We start from the raw sequence: 22236 nt of genomic DNA, 5'->3' as shown, positions 1-22236 counted from the left end.
CTGAAAACCAATGTCAATAATATCAACAATCTGTCAATTGCATAGTAATCATGTATTCAAGCTATTCAAAATGGATAGAATCATGATTTATTTTTTAACATAAATGTGAAAAAAAAACAAAAAACATTTTTTGAAACCTTTTTTTTTTTTGCAATAATTTCCCGGACCCCCTGCAGTACCTCCGCGGACCCCCTAGGGGTCGCAGACCCCCTGTTGAAGACCCCTGGGTTAAGGGAATACCCCCTGCCTCTCTAACGTTCTCTGTACATCCCTGGGCACAAACACACACAAAGGTACATGTCGATGCTTTCATTTACACAAAGATACAAAGACAAATATCCACACACGCTTGCCGGGCCAAACTGGGACTTCCATTGAGGGCAGGACGCCCACACAGACCACCTCGCCACGCAGCGAGGACGAGGAACACAGCCTGTGTTAATCACATCAGGGACGTGCAGAGAATGTCATAGAGGCAGGGGCTGACATTTCTAAAAGTGCTTTGGGGAGAAAATATTGAAAATAGCAGACCTCCAAGCTCACGCCGCTTCGAGGAGGTCGGCTTTCGGTGCTTGATACCACAGTGAACTAAGCATAATCGTGTCAATACTGGAGATGTGGTGTACATCATGGACTTCTACACAGAGAGTAGGGGTGGGCGATATGGCGATAATTATCGTATCGGCGATACAGCTTTGCCACGATATGCTTTTTCAGAGTATCGTTTCTCTCGTGATACAAACAGTCTCAAGGCTCTGAATACAGCGAGTGCACGTTCTATGAGTCGCAGCTCTAGTGCTTAATTTATACTTCTATAGTACGGTGGTGTAATTCGCCAAAAAGAACAGATCTACAAGCTATAACGTGTCGCGGCTCAACGTGTCATATAGCGTGAGGATCTGTCCCCTGCTTTCACAGCCCCTCCCCCGGGCAGCACGCAGACAGGCTACAGTGTCTACAGCACTGACTGAGTTGTGATTGTGCAGGAGCACGGCACAGTGGTCCACGATTTAGTTTCACTTTCACAGGACTTAGTAAAGCAGTGATGCAGCTTGGCCTGCATTCTATGAAGCATATTTTTCATAATGGATGCATTAAACTAACAGGACGCAAACTACTTATCCGTCCTGCTATCGCTATCAGCCATCAAAGCTGAGCTGTGCTGGAGTCTCCTCTCCATAGCTGTGTGTTCTGGCAGTATCGATGAGATGATTTAGATCACCTTGTAAATCCATGCTTCTGTTTTTATTAACTACAAACAAGTAGCTATTTGCCGCTATTTGTAAAGTGCTTATGTTTTCACCATTGATGCATGCGTGTGTCGTCGCGAATCGCGGTGAAATCGTCGCGTCTATTTTGCGTCTATTACATAATTGGCTTAGTTATAAAAACCATGCCATTATTGTTAGTAGAAAAGCGAAAAGCTAGGATGATAATGAGTGAGTAGTTCTCTAAAAAGAAAGCTTGTATCATAACAAACCTCCTGACTTTGGTTGGTCATAAGGTAATTTGTTTTCCCTAAAGTTTCAATGGTAAGGCATGGGTTGTTGTCAACCTGTGGGTCGAGACCCCCAGAGAGGTCCCGCCAAATTGTTTTGAATATAGCCGATCTACAAGCTCACAACACTCAAAAAAACATTTTAAGGGAACCCATAAAACATTTCTGGGACCCATTTGAATAACCTGAACCATCATCACACCAACTAGTAAATATTTTGAGGTAAAAAAATGATAATTGTTTTATCAAAAATCTGAATGTTATCATTAAAAAAAACATAGATTAGGCTATCTATCTTTCTATCTGCAGCATAAAAATGAATAGATTATCTATAGAATATCTGTGTGGGTCTAATAAACCAACCATAAGGTAATTTGCTTTCCCTCAAGTTTCAATGGTAAGGCATGGGTTGTTGTCAACCTGTGGGTCGAGACCCCCAGAGAGGTCCCGCCAAATTGTTTTGAATATAGCCGATCTACAAGCTCACAACACTCAAAAAACATTTTAAGGGAACCCATAAAACATTTCTGGGACCCATTTGAATGACCTGAACCATCATCACACCAACTAGTAAATATTTTGAGGTAAAAAATGATAATTGTTTAATCAAAAATCTGAATGTTATCATTAAAAAAATCATAGATTAGGCTATCTATCTTTCTATCTGCAGCATAAAAATGAATAGATTATCTATAGAATATCTTTGTGGGTCTAATAATCATAATAAACCTAAAAACTCGCTTAATTAAAACAGTATCGTGATAATATCGTGTATCGTGATACTGCAAGAAGCATATCGTGATAATGCTTTTTTCCAGTATCGCCCACCCCTAACAGAGAGAGCTATACTTTCAACATAAGGTGCTGCATTCAAGTTCAGGAGAGTTTGGACAAGACAATTCTCTTGAATGCTGCCTTCAGGTATGGCATGAAAAGAGGGCATTTGCATTTCTTTCACCATAGTAAAAACTGCATTCATGTTCTGGAGAGGGCACTTTTTACAGAGGGATAAGAGGGCAGGGGCTCAAGCCCCCTTTGATGTATATGTGTGCACGTGCCTGAATCACAAAAACCGAAAAAAAGAAAGAAAAAAAAACATTCAAAAACCCCATAGGCTTTAATAAGCAGGGAGCGAAAACGTCTACCTAATGTTAGGGTTTTGGGACTACAGTCCATTACATACAACGCTGCTCATACTATGTGACTGAATTGCTATGGTAGTCCTATTTAAAGTAACGTATAGGCCTATATCCTTTACACACAGTCCAGTCAAATAGTAAGTTTTGACTTGCAGTAGTCTTGTTTTAATAGCCTCTCAATATTCATGCCCTGAGTGAGACTCAATGACACAGCATAATACAGCCATTCAGGTGCAGCCGTCAACAGCCCATCTTTTCCTTACAACAGCATCAGTGTTTTCAGCAGTCTTTTTGTCCCTTCCTCTTAATTATTTTTCTCAACATCTCTCTGGTCTATTCACATCTACAATGACTGAAAAAGAAAACTAAACAAACAAATAGGTTTGGAGTAGGTTTTTTGCTTTTAAGATTGCGGTGTATGTGTGCTTTCATATTGTTGTGTTGTTAAATAAATACTGTATGAGTGAATGACACAACAGACAGGACTTTGGGACGGTCGCGGGTGCAAGCAGCCGAAATGGGTTTCCTCAGACGGGTGGCTGGTATCTCCCTTAGAGATAGGGTGAGAAGTTCAGTCACCCGAGAGAGACTTGGAGTAGAACCGCTGCTACACTTGGAAAGGAGTCAGCTTAGGTGGTTCGGGCATCTAGTACGGATGCCCCCCGAGTGCCTTCCTAGGAAGGTCCTCGATGCATGTCCCACTGGGAGGAGACCCCGTGGCAGACCAAAGACCAGATAGAGGGATTATATCTCCAAACTGGCTTGGGAACGCCTCGGTATACTCCCTGAGGGAGTGGAGGAAGTTGCTCAGGATAAGGAAATCTGGAGGTCTCAGTTGGAACTGTTACCCCCGCGACCCGATTCCGGATAAGCGGTTGAAGATGGATGGACACTACAGACAGTGTTGGTGCATTAGCAGTGGTTCTCAAAGGGGCCTTTTCCACCAAAAGAACCGGCCGCGAATCAGCTTGCCACCGGCTTACCACCAGATTGAACCAGATTGAACCAGATTGAACCAGAGGAACCAAGGATTTTGTGGTTCTTTTACGTTTCGGAACTCAGTTCTCGGTCGAAAGGCTCACCTCTGGTTCATCCCATAGGCAGGAGAAAGAACCCGAACCTGTTATTTGCCGGTCGAAAAGCGCCCTTGTGGATTCTAGGGACTCTGTGGGTTCCTGTTTAGGGGGGGTCTAAATTGACCCATACAAGTCTGTAACAGTGTACGGGTTCATTTGGTTCCATTTGTACACTGTCAGAGTTGGGAGAGTGTTTTTTGCAGGTCTTTCAGTCCGAGTGTATCAAAAAGGCAACTGGGTTAAGGCAGCAGAAGCTTGTGATTGGCTGCGCGAAGGTGACGAAAGTCTGGGGGACGGAGATACACCTAAACCTAACCTTAACCCTGGCCTAAGTAAAACTAATGCTGATGAATGCTAACCTGGTGAATGATAACCTGCCGACACTGGTGAATGCTAACCTGGTGAAATGCTAACCTGCTGAGTTGACACTGGTGAATGCTAACCTGGTCAGTGAGTGTTAAACTGGTCAGACCAACGGTGCTTAACCCAGTTGCTTTTTTGATACACTCGGACTGAAAGACCTGCAAAAAACACTCTCCTGTCAGAGTTAAGGGAGAGACCTTGAAACTTGAAAGTTTGAGAAACACGGCACTATATAGAATCCTTCTGACCAATCACCACAGGCAAGCGCTGAAGCAAAACACGCCCACCCATCCGTCAACTACTGATGACAGCCAGTCTATGAGCTGGAGTAGCCTAGATATAAGAGTGATTTCCTTTGCATGTTTGTCCGTGACAAAAGGGAGAAATCAGTCTCAAGGCAGGCCAGGCCAGTGGGAATTGTCCTTAATTTCCCGAAGGCCATTCCGGTCCAACACGCACGCATGCGCACACACACGCACGCACACACACACGCGCACGTTGCAGCCTAGAAGAAGTAGAAAGACATTTTATTACATCCTCACATCCTCCTCCTATTTTAGAGATCATGACAACGTGTGGAAAACACAAAACTTTTTCTCACTCATGCTCTGACGTCCCCCCGTCTGTCTGTCTGTCTGTCTGTCTGTCTGTCTGTCTGTCTGTCTGTCTGTCTGGTATTGTATATCAATGGTTCTCAACCTGTGGGTCGGAACTCCCAGGGGGGTCCTCAAATTATTTTGGGGGGTCCCCAGATGATTAACTTAATGTGCAACATTGTTTTCTCACTCAACAGTAAACAAACCAGCATACAAAGTGTATAGAGGGTACATCTGCATATTTCTAAAGTGACAAGTTAAGGACTTTCTGTAGCCTATCCCGAAGATCTTCGGGATTAATGAAGTCATTAAGCCTTGCCTATCCCGAAGATCACCGGGTTATATACTGTATATACAGAAAAGCTGGCACTCTACCGTTTGCAGTCCTGGCTAAACGCTGGCACTGGCAGAAGTCCGTGATTTCTTTCCATCGCACGTGCACGCAAAGTGCTCCCGAGTCCATTTACTCGGAAAAAAGACTTTTGATGCCAATGCTGGCAAGTTTACTTGATAAAATTGCACTCGGATGACAACAACAATCCTCCATCTTTGATCACTTCCTGAACGGGGACTAGTTCGGGTAAAAAAAAAGAAATCGTCAAGTTGGGATCGGTGAGCTTGATCACTTCCGGTCCTTCAAAATAAGAGAGTGGCAACCTATGGAAGAACATCAAGGCACCAGCGCCCCCTTCTGCCCAAAAGAATGATGGCACAAAATGGGTTACCTCTAAAATGACTAAATAAACATTGGCCAAATTGTCAAATATTAGAAATTGTGAAAATAGCAGATCTACTGTACATGCTCACAACACCATGCGTTGCGAGGTGTTGTGAGCATGTAGAGCTGCTATTTTCACAATAGAACTGTGTTATACAAAATGTAATGGCTAAACTCATTAGTGCTCGTCAGGGTGGGGGGTCCCCAGTTAAAGTATGATTATTTTGGGAGTCACGGCCTGAAAAGGTTGAGAACCACTGCTGTATATAACGTCCAGTGTGTAACAACAAACAATAAGGCTAATATGTCACAGTGCGACACATTGTGAGCTCAAAGATCTGCTATTTAAAAAGATATTGAGAAAAAACGAAAATATTGTGAATATTTTTTAAACATTTTATCAACACAAATCGTGTGTGGAGGTCACATATATTTTCACATGGGGGTCTGCGACTGTGGACAAATATATTCATCTGGGGGTCCTTGATATGAAAAAAAGGGAACCACTGGTTTAAAAAACATTAGAATGCAAGCCCAATAAGCAACTACACTTTTATTTGATTTGACCCAAATTGCTTTCACCACAGGTTTCACCCAGAGCCCAACATCATTGAGTTTCCTGTTCAACACTTTCCCAGGTGTTCCACCCAGCCCATGCAGGTGTTTCACCCTACTTCCTAAGTGGCCAGTTTAGCACCAGTAAAGCCCCTATCATAGTAGGCACCGCAGTGATAAGCTATCCACCGCGGTGTAGTCTTTTTAAGTCATGAAACTACAACATTGCGTCATTACTCGCGGTGAACCTGACGGTCGCAAAAATGTTGATCAAACTGATACAATAGCTTCCACTCCTTCGGGATAACTCCATCCCACCAAGCAACACAAACATGCACGCACGTGCACACACACGCCTATTATGATTAGTTCTTGTCATAGCAATCTTTCACCGGTTACAGAAACAAGCATCATAACGTGCATTGCTGGCATAAGGAGAGGGTCGCCCACAGGCGATGTGTGCGAGCGCTGAATCTAATTACTCCTAAGATCTCATTTAATTATTGCCCACTAAAAAAACACACAGGGTGTGAGGATAGTGATATCATCAAGAGAGTGGCAGCTCTGTCAGTCTGCTGTGCCCTCCAGCTAGATGCTACACACTAGCTCGCTCTTTTGAGAGGGACACGCTTCGTCACTGTCGGGCAGACACCTTGTATCCAAGTTTGATAGTTGTACCGTATGTTTTTTCGTATACGACATTGTCGCGCAAAACTAGTGAAAACAGCAGCTCTACAAGCACACAACGCCTCGTGGTGCGAGGCATTGTGTGCTTGTAGACCAGCTGTTTGCACACGTTCAAAACGAACGGTTTTGGACATACAAGGTTTCCACCCGACAACAACGATTTGTTTTGACTAGGCCTGGAATTTTGTCGTTTTAAGGGAAAGGCCACGTGGCCTTTGGTGTTGTCCATTTTTTGCAATGTGGGGTTCAGAGTCTTGCCCAAGGACCCTTCGACATTAACTCAGGGGGAGCCCGGATTCGAACTGGGAACCCTTCGTGCTCTAATAACGGTTTCTCTACCCCTGAGCTATGCCGCCCCACCAATCAAGGTTACTGGATTGGTTTAAATATGGGGACTCAGGGGAGTTAAGAAAGAGACACTGGTGTCTATATTGACAAGAAAAAGATGGTACAGTCACCTGGATGGCATGCCATGTTTTTTTTAGGTACAAAGCCAAACTGAGGGGCAACGACCACAAAAATGTTTCATTCACAACTAAATTGTTCTGGTTTTCACCACAATTAAAACAAATTAACAATACTTTTTGTTTTGAGTGCATACATATGTGTAATGTTCCTATTAACAATTATACTGCCTCTTATTTTGAAGGGATGCTTGGTGCCTTGGTGCCGCGCCGCTTCCTTCGTAGGCCGCCGCTATTATTTTGAAGGGCCGGGCGGGGTTGTTTTGTTTTTTTTGGATTATCACTTGACGGCAACGTTTACGTCATCTAGTCACATGACAGTGTGGGCCCAGAAAAGAAACATGGCTGTGCCCAGCCGAGTGTAGTTTGTACTGCAAACAGGCCACCCTTTGGATCAAAATGTCTCTTTTTGAGTAAATGAAGTCTCTTTATGGGCCTCTCAATGGATTTACTATGGAGGACGTTCACTTCGCGTGCACGCCCAACGTGCGTTGTAAACAAGTTGAGGGATTTACCGATGCACAGTGGACTACGGAGCCGTATAGTAAGTCATAATATATTTACTGTATTTACAGTAAGATTGACGGTGAGCGTCGTCAACGGCACCATGATTTTAACCCTTTAAATGCCGGTGAGGATTGTCAACGGCAGCAGAACTGTTAACACAATTAGTGCTGCAGGGTATGAAGGGTTAACTTTTCGTTGACGCCACGCAGATCCGCCCATTAGCACACGCTGTTATTGTGTAAGGCATGCCTGGAATGTGTGTACACACACGGACTGCTGAATGACATCAACGATTACGTCATCTTGTCACATGACATGTGTCATGTGACAGTGTGTCATGGCGGCCGCAAGGCTTGTCTTGTTGTTGTTGTTTGGAGCTGTGCTATGGGATATAAAGTCTTATTTGGAGTAAATGAAGTCTCTTTATGGGCCTCTCCATTGACTTAACATGGAGGAGCTTCACTTCGCGTGCACGCCCAACGTGCGTTTTAAACAAATCGCGGACATTACCGATGCGGCCGCGACCGGAGCTACATACTGTAAGTATTAATACATTTACTGTAAATACAGTAAGATTGACGGTGAGCGCTGTCAATGGCGTCGTGTAGTAACCGGTTTTAATGACGGTGAGGATCGTCAAGGGCAGCAGAACAGTTAAGGGTGCAGTCACTATACAGTAGGTGTGCTAAGTGTTCAAAATAACTGTCCCACATCCTGATGAAAATAATAACCCTCCTAAAATAAGAGCTTTGTGCTCTGCACATGTGTGTAAAGACCAAGCTATAGCATCCAGGCCTCCACCCATAAACACAAGCGGTGTGTGTGTTATATATTACACATTAAAATAAGTGCTCTCACCTGTCTCCATGTGTTGCCTGCGTCCGAGGTGATGAACACACTGACGTTGGTGGTGGTGAGCTCTGAACCGATGGAGCCTGGAAAACAAAGATGGGATTTATGGTTCTTTGAAGTGAGACGGATCTCCGGGATCCGTTCCCTTCAAAGAGCCGTTCAAAAGGTTCATTTTAGTCACTTGTCACTTTGTAGATTTTGATTATAATTACAAATCACTTCAACCCTAAATACATTTCGGCCATCTACAAGCTCACAATGTGTCGCGTTGCGACGCATTGTGAGTTTGTAGATCGGCTATTTTCAAATTTATTTTTAATAATTATTTGGTAAAATGGAAAAAATGTAATACAAAAAATAATTATTAAAAATAAATGAAAAAAGTTATCGAAAAAACACGGCCTGCTCACATATTAGGAGGGTAGTATGAGTCATATGGAGGGCCTGATAACATTTACATCAAATATCTAAATATTCAATCAAGCAAATTAAAAACTGCTCAGGGTGTTCAAAAAAGCCTGATTAGACGATAAAATTACCAAAAGTTTTTTTGAAAGTGAAATATCCCTTTAAGTGCATTTTGAAACCAATACTTTTGTACTTTTACTCAACGTACATTTTAATTCCAAACTTCTACTTGTGGCAGAGTATTTCTACATTGCAGTATACTCTTATGTAAGTAAAGGATGTTTTTCCACAACTGTTCATTTAGAAAGGAACGGCTCCCTACTGCGAACCGGATCCCGTCGTTCATTTCAAAGAGCCGTTCAAAAGACTCGATTCGCTCGCGAACGTCCCATCTCTAGTGGAAAACAGAGTGCAGGGGGAGGCGGGGGGCGGGGGGGGGGGGGGGGGGGGTGTTAATATAACGGAATGGATGGACGGAGGCAGGCTAAGTGTAGGGGTGAGAGGTCAAACCACTCTCTAAGCACAGCACTCACAGCACTCGTAGGTAAACGGTGAAAAGCATATTAAACTAGATTCACGATATAAGGTATACGGCCGTGGTCTGTAGTGTGTGTGGGATTAAAAAAGGCCTGTAAAATGCTTTATGGCTTTTTAGACAAATGTATCTTTAAATGTGGTGTGTGTGTGTGTGTGTGTGTGTGTGTGTGTGTGTGTGTGTGTGTGTGTGTGTGTGTGTGTGTGTGTGTGTGTGTGTGTGTGTGTGTGTGTGTGTGCTTGTGTATCTGTGGTAGTCCGACGGTACCTAACCCTAACCTCAGTAAAACTATGCCTAAACTTAACCTTAACCTCAGTAAAAAATAGCCTGCAAAGTTAGTTCAGGCATTTGCCAACTACTTGCCCAGTCTGTCATTCTTCCTGCTGCTCTTGCCCGGACTGTTGCTTGTGTTTGCTTGCCCCCACCGCCTCCCCAGCACCACCAGTAGGCTCTGCTAATTCTGTTCCCCATGTGGGGGGTTGTTTATATATCTATATATCTCCCTGTAGTGTGGGGATTTAAGGGGAGCAAATGCTAATTTCGTGCAAATTTGTCTTAAAGCGCCAAATTTTGTACAGATGTAGCCCAGGGCTTGCTCTAATGATTTAGCTAGGGCGCCCGAGTCGACGACCTTCGGGGTCGCCACAGCGGCCAAATCAAGTTGGGCTCCCATTGACTTTCTATACAGGAGGAAAATACCCAGAAAAACATTTTTCTTCTGGGTATTTAAGTAGGATGTGAGGGGTCTAACTTGGGGTTTGTCATGATGCTGAATCCATTGCAGGCATTTGTTTTGCACAAAAAACATTCCTTGGGCTAGAAATGGCCTCAGAAAACGATGCATGTATGGGTGAGCATTCATGTTAGCCTTAGGGTTTTTTTTTCTCGTTCTAATAAAGTGCAACATTTTGCACAGATGTAGCTCAGGGCATGCTCTAATGATTTAGCTAGGGCGCCACAGCTCCAGAAAACACCCACAAAACTCTGAAAAGTAATGACTCATCACTTTTCATCACTAAACCATCATTCTCTGGGGCCATTTGTAGCCCAAGGAATGTTTTTTGTACAAAACAAATGCTTGCAATGGATTCAGCATCATGACAAACCCCTAGTTAGACCCCTCACATCCTATTTAAATACCCAGAAAAAAGTGTTTTTCTGGGTATTTTCCTCCTGTATTGAAAGTCGATGGGAGCCCAACTTGATTTGGCCGCTGTGGCGACCCTGAAGGTCGCCGACTCGGGCGCCCTAGCTAAATCATTAGAGCATGCCCTGAGCTACATCTGTGCAAAATGTTGCACTTTTAGACTGATTAGCACGAGAAAAAAAACCCTAAGGCCTCCGACTAACATGAATGCTCACCCATACATGCATCGTTTTCTGAGGCCATTTCTATCCCAAGGAATGTTTTTGTGTCAAAAACAAATGCCTGGAATGGATTCAGCATCATGACAAACCCCTAGTTAGACCCCTCAGATCCTACTTAAATACCCAGAAAAATAAAGTTTTTCTGGGTATTTTCCTCCTGTATAGAAAGTCAATGGGAGGCCAACTTGATTTGGCCGCTGTGGCGACCCCGAAGGTCGTCGGCTCGGGCGCCCTAGCTAAATCATTAGAGCAAGCCCTGGGCTACATCTGTGCAAAATTTTGCGCTTTAAGACAAATTTGCACGAAATTAGCATTTGCTCCCCTTAAATCCCCACACTACTGCTCCTAATGGTTAATGATGTTCTTCTTCTGTGCTGCTGCTGAGCAGGGAGAAAATGTAGCAGAGCCAAACGCCAAATTAAATGTGACATACACACTTGTATACTCTACTCATTAATAATAAACATTGTTCAATATATTGTGAGTTACTTGACTGAACTATACCTAACCCTAACACCAACCACCGTCGGAGTAATGAGATGTCGGACTTAACAGTATATGCAGTCCCCGTATCTGTCTCGCACGTAACTCGCTACCATACAGCCAATCGACTTAGGACTTACTACTTAGTACTAGTGCAAATAGCAGGTCTATTAGCTCACAACTGGGCTGAGCTTTTTCAAAGAATAGTGAAAATCTCTGAAAAGCGAGGCAGGGAACGACATAAGTCGAAAAACTATCTTGGCGGTCATGATTGAAAATGTTTCCTTGTAAATGTGTTCAATCTCCACCCTCCATCACTGCAAGTCTATTTGATGTTGTTTCATGTTTGTTTTTGTTTTTTAAGTACATTGTTCAGTCAATGTTAGAGAAGAAATATTTAGATTGAAATTAGTACAAAGCCAACAGAGTGATTCAACAGGGTTCCAATACGCAACTATGCAGTACATTGAGACTTTAATTGCAATGTCTGAACTAAACACGCAGAAACATCCACAAACTCACAGTATACAGTATGCGACAAATTCAGAATTCTGCATTCATTCTTCAACGTCTCTAACCATGTTAAGACTTGAACGGTCCTAATGGTGGGTAGGGTGGACAACACTAATAGCTTCCATTTAGCCAGTAATTGGCACCAGGTGGTTAAACACGAGGCTGGAATACAAACGCAAGGGAAGCATGATAACAGCCACGGGTAGGCTTTGCAATTCATGTCTCTTTTCTTCATGACGGGTCAACATCATTATTAGATCAAAAAGGTCATAACGGTCCTGGGTTCAATTCCTGCCGGGAACGCTGTTTACGCTGGCGGCGTGTTCTCTCCTCCGCGTCATCAATGCCCATACCCTAGATGGGTTGGCGAAAGGGCCTTTCTGTGTGGACTTTGCATGTTCTCCCCATGTCCTGTAGGGACCCTAAAAACATGCAGTAATCCTGGTCTCTATACTGCCTCCCCCTGGCCAGCCGGGGCGCCTGATGGAAGGAGATAGGAACTTGTTGGAATAACGTGTTCCTTCCATGCGCTACGTCCTAACGGGGAAACACCCCCTGTCAGGTGATAAGAAGTGGCCAGCTCATTTCTCATGCATCGAAGGAAGCATGAGTTTGGAGCTCTCCTCAGCAATGGATGAAAAAATGCGCTACACAATTGTGAGATAAAAAAAATATATATAATAGTCATATAGAGCAACAAATCTATTTTAGATTACCGCATGGCTTTCCGACAAGCAGAAAGTCCTGGATGTTTCATGCAAGTGAAAAGCCATTTGATTCTTCCCTCGATCTCTGAAATCTATTTCAAACACGGATTGATATGTGGTTCAATCATACCCTGAAGAAGGCAGTTGTCTGTCGAAACATGGCTTTCTTTACTCAGCGTTCTGAAAATAAAAATATTGGAACTTTGGCTACCAGTGTGTGTGTGTGGCCACAATCTTGTCCAGGGACGTGCAGAGAATCTTAGAGAGGCAGGGGCTGGAATTTCCAAAATGGCCTTTTGGTGGAAGCACCGAGAATAGCAGACCTCCAAGCTCACAACGCGTCGCAGCAGGCTGACAACGCGTCGCGCTGCGACGCGTTGTGAGCTTGGAGGTCGGCTATTTTCGGTGTGTGATACCAAACTGAACTAAGCATAACCACGTCAATACTAACCTCGCCTACCAGTCTTTCTCGGGAGAAAGCCTGGTGTTCGTTCACAACAGACCGTTTGGTTTCCGCCTAAAGCGCGGAAACCACTAGAAGAAGCGGCGTCGCTTTGATTTAGTTCCCCTCGTTTGTTTCCCCAATCACTATTAAAATGCTCGAGTAGCCTAGTGTAGTCTAGCCAGTCGCTACGAGTTGGACTAAAAGATGCACATACCAAACGTATTTTTCGAAAGCAAAACTACGCCGCATCAAGGTGTTTATTACACTGCAAAAATGAATGAACTAAGCAAGATTTGCAATCGTATATCTAGCCATAAATTCTTATTGGTCTAGTTTTAAAAATTATATTCTAAAGAAGATAAAATTGTACAAGATGATGATTTTTGTTTTAAGAAAATATTTCTTTTTTTTCTTACCATGATATTAGATCTTAAATTATAATATTTCACATTTACATCAAGTAAAAATTACCCTCTGAGACAAAGGTTGAATCCACAGTGTCACTTTTAAGAAAATGAGTAGCTCTGAGTACTTATTTTAAGTACCAAACTAGTAAAATACCCTATTGTCTTTATGTATGGATCTCAGTGTTTGATTAGGTCATATGGAAATACAATGACTACAATATGGGCATTCCCAGATATGGGGTTAATATTGATGACACCATATATGGCATATATGGATATGTCCATGGGCTTTGCCAGATATGGGCTTAATATTGATGACATCAGGGATCTCCATATATGGATATGTCCATGGGCTTTGCCAGATATGGGCTTAATATTGATGACATCAGGGATTTCCATATATGGATACATGGGCGTTGCCAGATATGGGCTTAATATTGATGACATCAGGGATCTCCATGCTGCATAAGGGCAAAAAGGGGAGTCCTACATCTTGGTCAGTGAGTCAGAGTGATGTCACAAGATCTGCGCGGTTTCAGAGAAACAGCGACCGAAGGTCACAATAACTATTTTCACACTACATATTGGAATGAAAAATGTTGTTCAACATCACGTTTATTCACATTTAATTAAAGGTGTATTCAGTGATAATGAAAGTGGCCGGGGGTCATCTTGTCCCTTACTGGCCTTACAGCATGGAAATGTTTAGTTTTTTATAGATTTTTCACACCATTATAATGTTCTCGTTTTGATCATTAGACCCAATCACTGAATATCACTAGGCTTACGTCTCCAGCTTCAGGATAATATACTGATTTACTACAAGACTGTGGCATTTTATGAGTTCAGTAGTTTACAATCTAGGCATTTAGCAGACATTCTTAATTCAGAGCGACAGTGGTTCTCAAAACTTTTATTTTGACCATCATAACTAAACATCATAACATAACTACGGCCATACTCTACCCTGATTGGTCGAGGACTGGCTGGCCACCTCTGAAAACCAAATCTAGCTATGCTCGCAACACGGGCCATGGTGGAAGTCCTTATATGGTCAGCACACATTCTAGTGAGGAGAATGAATGGAAAATGTACCAATTATATTTTTATTTGAATGAAATACAATCACTGAATATACCTTTAAGTACAGTGGCTTTCAAATGGCAAGATCAGAGTACATGGAATAAAGTAAATAATAAAGCAAATATATAGAAATCCCACCTCAGCCAAACCTTTAAATATAACATGTCTCTCGAAGTGGTGTTCAAATACATCATTTTGGGGGACCTTGGCATGACAATGTTTGAAAACTAAGGCATTTGTAGAATCAGGCCCAGGTCGTATGGCTCAAGTCATAACGGGTTAATTACACCACACTCATTCCTTTTGGGTTCTTAAAGGAGTAGTTCACCCCCAAAATGACTTTTTTTCTATTGATTACTCACCCCATGGAGACGTGAATTCATGGAAATGTATTTTTTGTTTTTTTGTCACATTCCTAAGCCAATAAAGCCTAAAGCCCCCATTGATTCCGGTAGGGGACCCAAAGTGTCTTTGGGTCCCCTACCCCTACATTTATTATAATCAAATTATTGACTTAGGAATGCGATAAGGGTAATAATAATAATTATTATATAATTATTATTACCCATATATATATATATATATATATATATATATATATATATATATATATATATATGGGTAATAATAATAATAATTATTATATATATATATATATATATATATATATATATATATATATATATATATATATATATATATATATATATATATATACATGAATTAGAGTCTCCATGGTGTGAGTAATCAATCATTTTGGGGGTGAACTACTCCTTTAATGGTAATTTTTCAGTGCAATTACGTCATCAATGTCATATGGAGCAAATAACGCAATTCAGAAATGACATAAATAAACAATACATTTTCTTTTTGTAATAGCCTGGGCATTATTTTAATGTTTTATGTTAGGCTTATTTCCACAGGGCTTATGACGTAAGCACGTAAGCGCACGTTAAGCGCACGTAGATAGGCTATTTGAAAACGTCACATCCGCTTGACTTCATCATCATCATCATCTTCTTCTTCAAACTCCCAACCGCTAACCTATGCCGCTAACGCTAACAGCTGTGGACTTGGAGTGGAACCGAACGCACGCACGGTAAGCTATTATTCTATTATATTCTACTTTGCACACGAATGTTGAGTGCCATAAAACAACAAGACGAGGCCACAAGCCACAAAGCCTAATTTATATTTTGCACGGCGACGGTGTCGCACGCTGAAAATAACAGATCTTGCAGTGTTATACAAGCTCACAAAGCCGACCACGCTATGCACGGAGAGCTTTTAGATCTGCTATGTTCAGCACCGTCGTGCTGCTAAGTACTTAAACATGCAATTGCACCGTGTTTTGAACTTGTGTATGGTTCATTTTTATAAATTAGGGCTTTTGCCACGTTATCATGCAAAGTGGAGGGCCTGTTTATTATGATTTCAGGTTAACCTACAACAATAAAAGAACAATGATGATAAAAAAACGTTTTATTTTTACGATGAATAACAGAACAGTAAAGTTGTCAGAGTTGCAATTGGTCCCTCCTGATGTGATCATTTTAAATGATGCCATAGCATTTCAGTGAATTCACCCCCCCCTCCCTGTCTGCCAGGTACAATATGTGACAACATGTACTGCATCATGGTTAAGCTGGAAACTACCACACTATCCATTTTACAAGGTATGTTGATATTCAGCTGATTAAATTAATGCATGACAGACCTAAATGTGACCCTTGCGGGTACATTTGAGGACCCCCACCCCAAAAAGCACTTATAATTGTAGGATTTGAGGCATTACATTTAGTTGAAGCTTGTGGATTGGCTACTTTCATCTTGGCCAATGTTGGACCATTTAGCTGGCGACCACCTTAAAAGGATATTTTACTTTCATAAACAAATGTGGGTAATTGTTGTCGACCCATGCTTTTGTGAACACCCCAGACTGTTTTCAAGTTGTTCAACATAGTATGCAGAGCATGACATCGAAGGCTCTGTTCAATATAGTGAAGTGTTTCTCAACTTTTTTTAATTTCTAGGACCCCCATAACAGTATGGTCAAAAAGAAGCCAATGAGGGTCTACTCACTTAGGTTCTCCTCACTCTGAGTTACACCTATTTACATATTGATATTCATTTGATCAGACACGCCCCTTCCTATTCAATCCCATTGTAACTTAAACCATGGTGGATATTTTTTTTACTATTTTGAAAAGCATTTTAAATGGTTCAAATAGCTGATCTACAAGCTCACAATGTGTCAATGTAGCTATCCATTTGAAGTATTTAAAAACATATTGTTCAAAGTGGTAAAAATATTGTTCAAAATGGTAGAAAAGCCTAAGAGGTTAAGCAAAAAAAATAAAAATAGAAATTGATAAATACTGTATTGAAACAACACAAAACTAGGTATAAACTAGTCCCCTGGGGATTTGCACAGTATATGGGGGATTGATTAAATGTAGGGGTGTAGGAGTCTCAGAATTAATGGTGGAGAACCCAGACATATCAGTGTCATGTCAATGCCCATATTTGGACATTGTTTCATCATGCAGCTGTTACCATGGTGACGACACTGTTTAGTTTCAGTGCAGACAGAGATGGACATACATTCCGTAAATTAATAGTTATTATATTATTGATGTGTTCATTTTGCTTTACATTAGAAGCAGACATGCTACGCACCCTCACCCAAGAGGATTTGATGGAGGTTTTTCCAGGCCAGGCTGACTTTGGCCACAGAAAGCGCTTGTGGGCTCCAATTCACCCAGAGGTATTATAACTGCATTGTTTGGCAAATATCAGTGACAGAGTTTTAAATTGGGTCAGTTATTTACCACTTTGTAAATGTTTTATCTGCTTTACTTAGAATGAGAATCCACAAGACAAATCTGGCCCTGTTGGATCCAGAACGTCTTCCTTCTCTCCACTCCCACGGTAGGAGTACATCCCACCACTCCGACATGTCTCCTTTCCGACATGTCTCCATTCCGACACTAACCCTATCTCTAACCCTAACCTGAACCCCCATGGGAGTGTTGCCACTCCGACAATAAGAAGCCAATTTCGGAGTGGCGACATGTCGGATTGGAGAGAGCCTCCCCCACGGTAGATAATTATGTAACTTTGAAAAAAAAAAAAAAGATCTACAAGCTACAATTAAAATCACACGACACGACAAATCATATTGGGACATGGGTCCAAAAATACATTTCAGTCTTGGGATTTCTTTTTGCTTTTACCTCTACATACAGCAGTTGTTTCAATGTTTTTTTTGTTGTTTTTTTTTTACTTTTTTTCTAGGTTAAAGATGAGCTACGTCGGATCTTGGCAAAGGATAACCCTAACTTCACTGAGGCCAAGAAGAGGTGGGATAGCTTCTGCTGCCAGGTCCAGTTCTACGCTGCCTGGAACAAGGCAAGCACAGCTTCCTTTGGATGGAGGTAAGTGATTTTGCTCTCATCCACTCGTCCTAGACAAGTCGCCCTTCTGGCACCCAAAATGTGTAATATCTTCCTGTTGCTCTTAGAACTACAGACCCACTCTCTAGGTTCTGCCGTGGTCTGAAGACTCACCTCTTCAGACTCCATCATAGCCCATAGCACCTGCTCTTTAACCTTAACTATAAGTTAGATTGCATTTTTGTTTACTTTAGTTTTTTCTTAGATTACAATGAGTTTGATGTATTGACCTTGCTTAATGTATGTCGCTCTGGATTAAGAGCGTCAGCTAAACGCCTTAATTGTTTACAGTAGTACATTTTTGAGTAAACAACACTGAGTGAATAGATTTACTAAGCACTTTTATTTTTGTCTCAGTTGAATTTGCTGTAGGGAGAATCAAGGCACCCTGTTTCCCTCCAGCTCCCCACCACCAAAGAAGCTGGGAGGACCCAGTGAAGCGTTGCTCCACATCCTTGAGGTAGGAGTGTCACACCAAATAGACAAAATAGCTGATCTAGAAGCTCAAAACATGTCCGTGTGGTATGTTTTATGCTTGTATATCTGCTATTCTTTTTTATTTTTATTGGAATTCTGAAGTGTATTTTCTAATGCATTTATGCAAGGTTTATTAACTTAAATGAACTTAACTACAAATACATTGGACTTAAAAAAATACTGAAATCAATACTATATCGGTTTTCTGTTATTAAGTGACAAGTCGGTTTGCCAGTTGCCCATTTATGTTTACTGAAATCATTTCTATATTGTTTTTCTTTGTTTTGCTGTAGCCATCTGAAGACCCAAATCTCTACCACCAGAAGAGACCCCTCCAGAGCCCCGTCCTGATCCTGGATAGGCCCCGCTGTTTGGTTGCTGTGGGGAACACTCCCATCACCATCTTTCCAGAGGAGCAGCTGATTGACGGTCTGATCTATTTACTTGGCTATTACTACACCTTCCATCTCACGTACCCCAAGTGCGTGGCTACACTCCTGTCTGTCGTGCAGACAGAAATATTATGTGATGACATACATGACCGTGACACCACTCCATCCTACAAAAAGCCTTGGCAGAGTGGAAGACTTTTGTTGATGGGAAGTAGTGAGGTGCTAGTGAAGTGCAATAACGGATGCTGTATTTTTTATTTGTTTTTATTTATTTTATTTGTTGATGTAAAGTAGAGGTGCTTGTAAAGTACAATACCAGGTGCTGTAATGTCAAGTTAACACACAAATCCATTCATTCAAGGAGTTATTGTTTTTAGATATATTTCTAAGCCAATAATTTGACCCGCTCAAATTATAAGCCTGTGAACTGATGAAATCTTCAATGTTGTCATGCCAATTTAAGCACAGAGCCCCTATTGCAGCCTATTGCATGATCAAAATAACAACCTGTAGTATAATGTAAACCTATCACTTCACTTGCATGTTTAAGATCCTTGAAGCAAGGATATGCTTTAAGGATCTTTGCAGGCCTGTCTTCCTTGTTCAGTGTTTCATCGCTGTCTATGAAGGCCCTCCTGGCATCGAGCTCCAGCAGTTGTGCCACGTCACTCTGGTTTGGTTTAGGCCTTTTTAGCAATTCCTGAAGCGTCTTGTAATGCCTGGCCTGTGCTTCACGGCTGTCTTCGACAGTCAACCTCCACTAGTTGACTCTCCTCCGCTAAAATCGAGAACACAATACACAAATCATGGTTATAGGTTTGGAGTCTCCCAAAAAAGAAATCATAGAAGCAGAGTGAAATATTTACATTATACTACAGGTTGTTATTCTGATCAAGCAATAGGCTGAAATAGGCTCTGTGCTTAAATTAGCATGACAACATTGAAGATATCATCAGTTCACAGGCCTAGTGGATGCATCTGTCCAATGACCTGGTGAAATTATTAGCTTGGAAATATATTTAAAAAAAGAGAACTCCTTAAATGAATGAATTTGTGTTTTAACTGTGCTACACACCTATATTAACATCAGTTATTATGATGGTACTTGGAAAAACATTTTCTGAGGTGGTACCTGGTGTAAAAAGGCTTAGCCTATAGCCAAATCTACTTGCATGCAACAGGGCCATCAGGTCCATCATCTGGTGCTGGGCTCCCCAAAATCCCCAGAGGTCTCAGTGGTTTGGGACAAAATGATGGTTGAGCCACTGGATTCGTCATCACTGGGAGAAAGGTTGAGGCGACGTCTCTTCTTGGGGACGCCTCGCTTAGGTGTTGGCCCTTGTTTCTTCGGGTAGCAGTGCTTCTGTCCATGTTCACTGGCTTGCAGTATCGCAATCATGCTAGTGACTGTATTTCTCACTGTGGGGGTGTCAAAGATCTCCTGTATTTTTTGTAAAGTTAAAGTGCTGCTATTATGTTAAAGCTCTGGTACCTTTTGTTGTTAAAAGCTCTGGCAGTTTTATTTTTGCTAGTTAAAGTGCCGCTATTATGTTAAAGCTCTGGTACCTTATGTTGTTAAAGCTTTGGTGGTTTTATGTGAAAGCTCTGTAAGTAGTAATCTCTATAGTGTACGTATCTACAGTGTTAAGTCAGCAATCTCCAAATTTAGGCCTATCCAGGATCAGAACATACTCTTAAGATGTTCTGTCCGTCCGTCTGTCATGTCGGTCATCTCTAAATTTGTTAACTGTTTCCGCATGTGGGAGTATCTGATGTGGGCACTGTTTAGTGTCGGTCGTCAGCCATCTCCAAATGCGGGCTGACTTCAGTGACTTGGCAGCCATTCAAAGTTTAAAAATTGAATTGCTCTGTAAGCACTGTAATACTGTAATGACAATGTAAAGAGCACTTTATTGTCAAGTGCTTGGAGTGCCCTGACTCTGGCAAATTCAGTTGTCAGCCAATTTAAATCCAGCCTGAATCAGATCTGGGCCACATCCAGATTGGAATCTCATCTGTATTAACAACACGTGACCATTAAAACCGATCGGATTCCAGTCTGGATGTGGCCCAGATCTGATTCAGGCTGGATGTGGCTGCACTGTACATGGTGTCTTAATGACGTCAGTCATCTCCAACTTCTGGCATGTTTCAGCATCTGGCTCTTGTGGTGGTGTAGTGTCAGCATGCATGGCGGATGGACAGAAAGACATTGTGACACTGATCTCTGGTTTGGTTTGGGTCTCTTTATTGTCAAGTGCTGGGAGTGCCCTGACTATGGCAAATTCAACAAAAATAAGTGCTTAGTATGTGTTTACTGAAAAGTAAACACATACCCAGCTTCTTTGGTCGTGGTGAGCTGGAAGGAAACAGGGTGCCTTGATTATCCCTATAGTAAATTCAACTGAGACAGAAATAAAAGTGCTTAGTAAATCTATTCACTCAGTGTTTACTCAAAAATGTACTACTGTAAACAATTTACTGTAACACTCTCACACTTAATTGTTTTATAATAAATTTTGAGAACATTCATTATGCCTTCATTTATTTACTACATTTCAGGATTTGCTTTTTACCGCTTATTTGAGTAGCTTTGGGGTATTTTGGAAAGGGATTAACACTTAAATTTCAAGACCTTTAAAGGAGTAGTTCACCCCCAAAATGACTTTTCTTCTTTTGTTTACTCACGCCATGGAGACTTGAGTTCAAGAATATATTTGTTTGTATTTGTTGCATTCCTAAGACAAAATCCGATTATTGTAAATTTACCCCATTGATTCCGGATGGGGACCCGAATAGAAAATTCATTTTGAGGTGAACTACTCCTTTAATGGCTAGTTATTAGTCTCTTTGACTTGGTATTGTGCTTGAAAGGGGATTTTACCACCGATTTCAAGACCTTTAATGGCTAGTTATCAGTCTTTTTGACTTAAATATAGTGCTTGGAATGAGTCTGAACAACTTATTTGAAGAGGTTTGCCAACTAATTTTGAGTTTCTATGACTTAAATGACTAGTTACGAGTTTATTTAACTTACATTTAGTGCTTGGAATGAGTCTGAAAATCTTATTTGAAGAAGTTTGCCAACTAATTTTGAGTTTCTATGACTTAAACGGGTAGTTATGAGTCTATTTGACTTGAATATATTGCTTGGAATGAGTCTGAAAAACCTATTTGAAGAGGTTTGCCAACTAATTCTGAGTTTATATGACTTAATTAATTACTTGGAATGGGGTTTAATGAACTTATTTTAAGAATCCCTGACTTCCCTAAAGCCTTGATATATTTTCTTATTTCAAGAAATCTTACCGGGAAAAATTTTCTTACCCCACTGGCAGATAATCTTACTTGTTTTTAGTTGATTTATACTCAAAAACATATTTTTTTTCTTATATTTAGAGTAGGTTTTTTTGCAGTGTAGGTAGGCCCTAAAACTATGTCCTTTGGTGCAGGGGAATACTTTGGGTTCAAACTGAATCCGGTTGATAGTTCCGGCCAAAGTGTAGTC

The 22236-nt window shown here is 41.4% G+C and overlaps 1 protein-coding gene across 1 annotated transcript in view; it reads right to left on the bottom strand.

Moving 5' to 3' along the window:
• Positions 1-22236, bottom strand: part of sorcs1 (sortilin-related VPS10 domain containing receptor 1) — a gene marked incomplete at both ends in the record, with an annotated part of 457912 nt that overhangs the window by 86362 nt on the left and 349314 nt on the right. The window contains 1 exon segment of the mRNA XM_080722749.1: positions 8462-8538. Within this exon segment, the coding sequence (XP_080578875.1) occupies positions 8462-8538 (77 nt within the window).

The sequence above is a fragment of the Nannobrachium achirus genome (genome assembly GCF_963921795.1).
Source record: "Nannobrachium achirus genome assembly, chromosome: 3".
Lineage (NCBI taxonomy): Eukaryota > Metazoa > Chordata > Actinopteri > Myctophiformes > Myctophidae > Nannobrachium > Nannobrachium achirus.
This window is presented reverse-complemented; position numbering and strand designations above follow the sequence as displayed.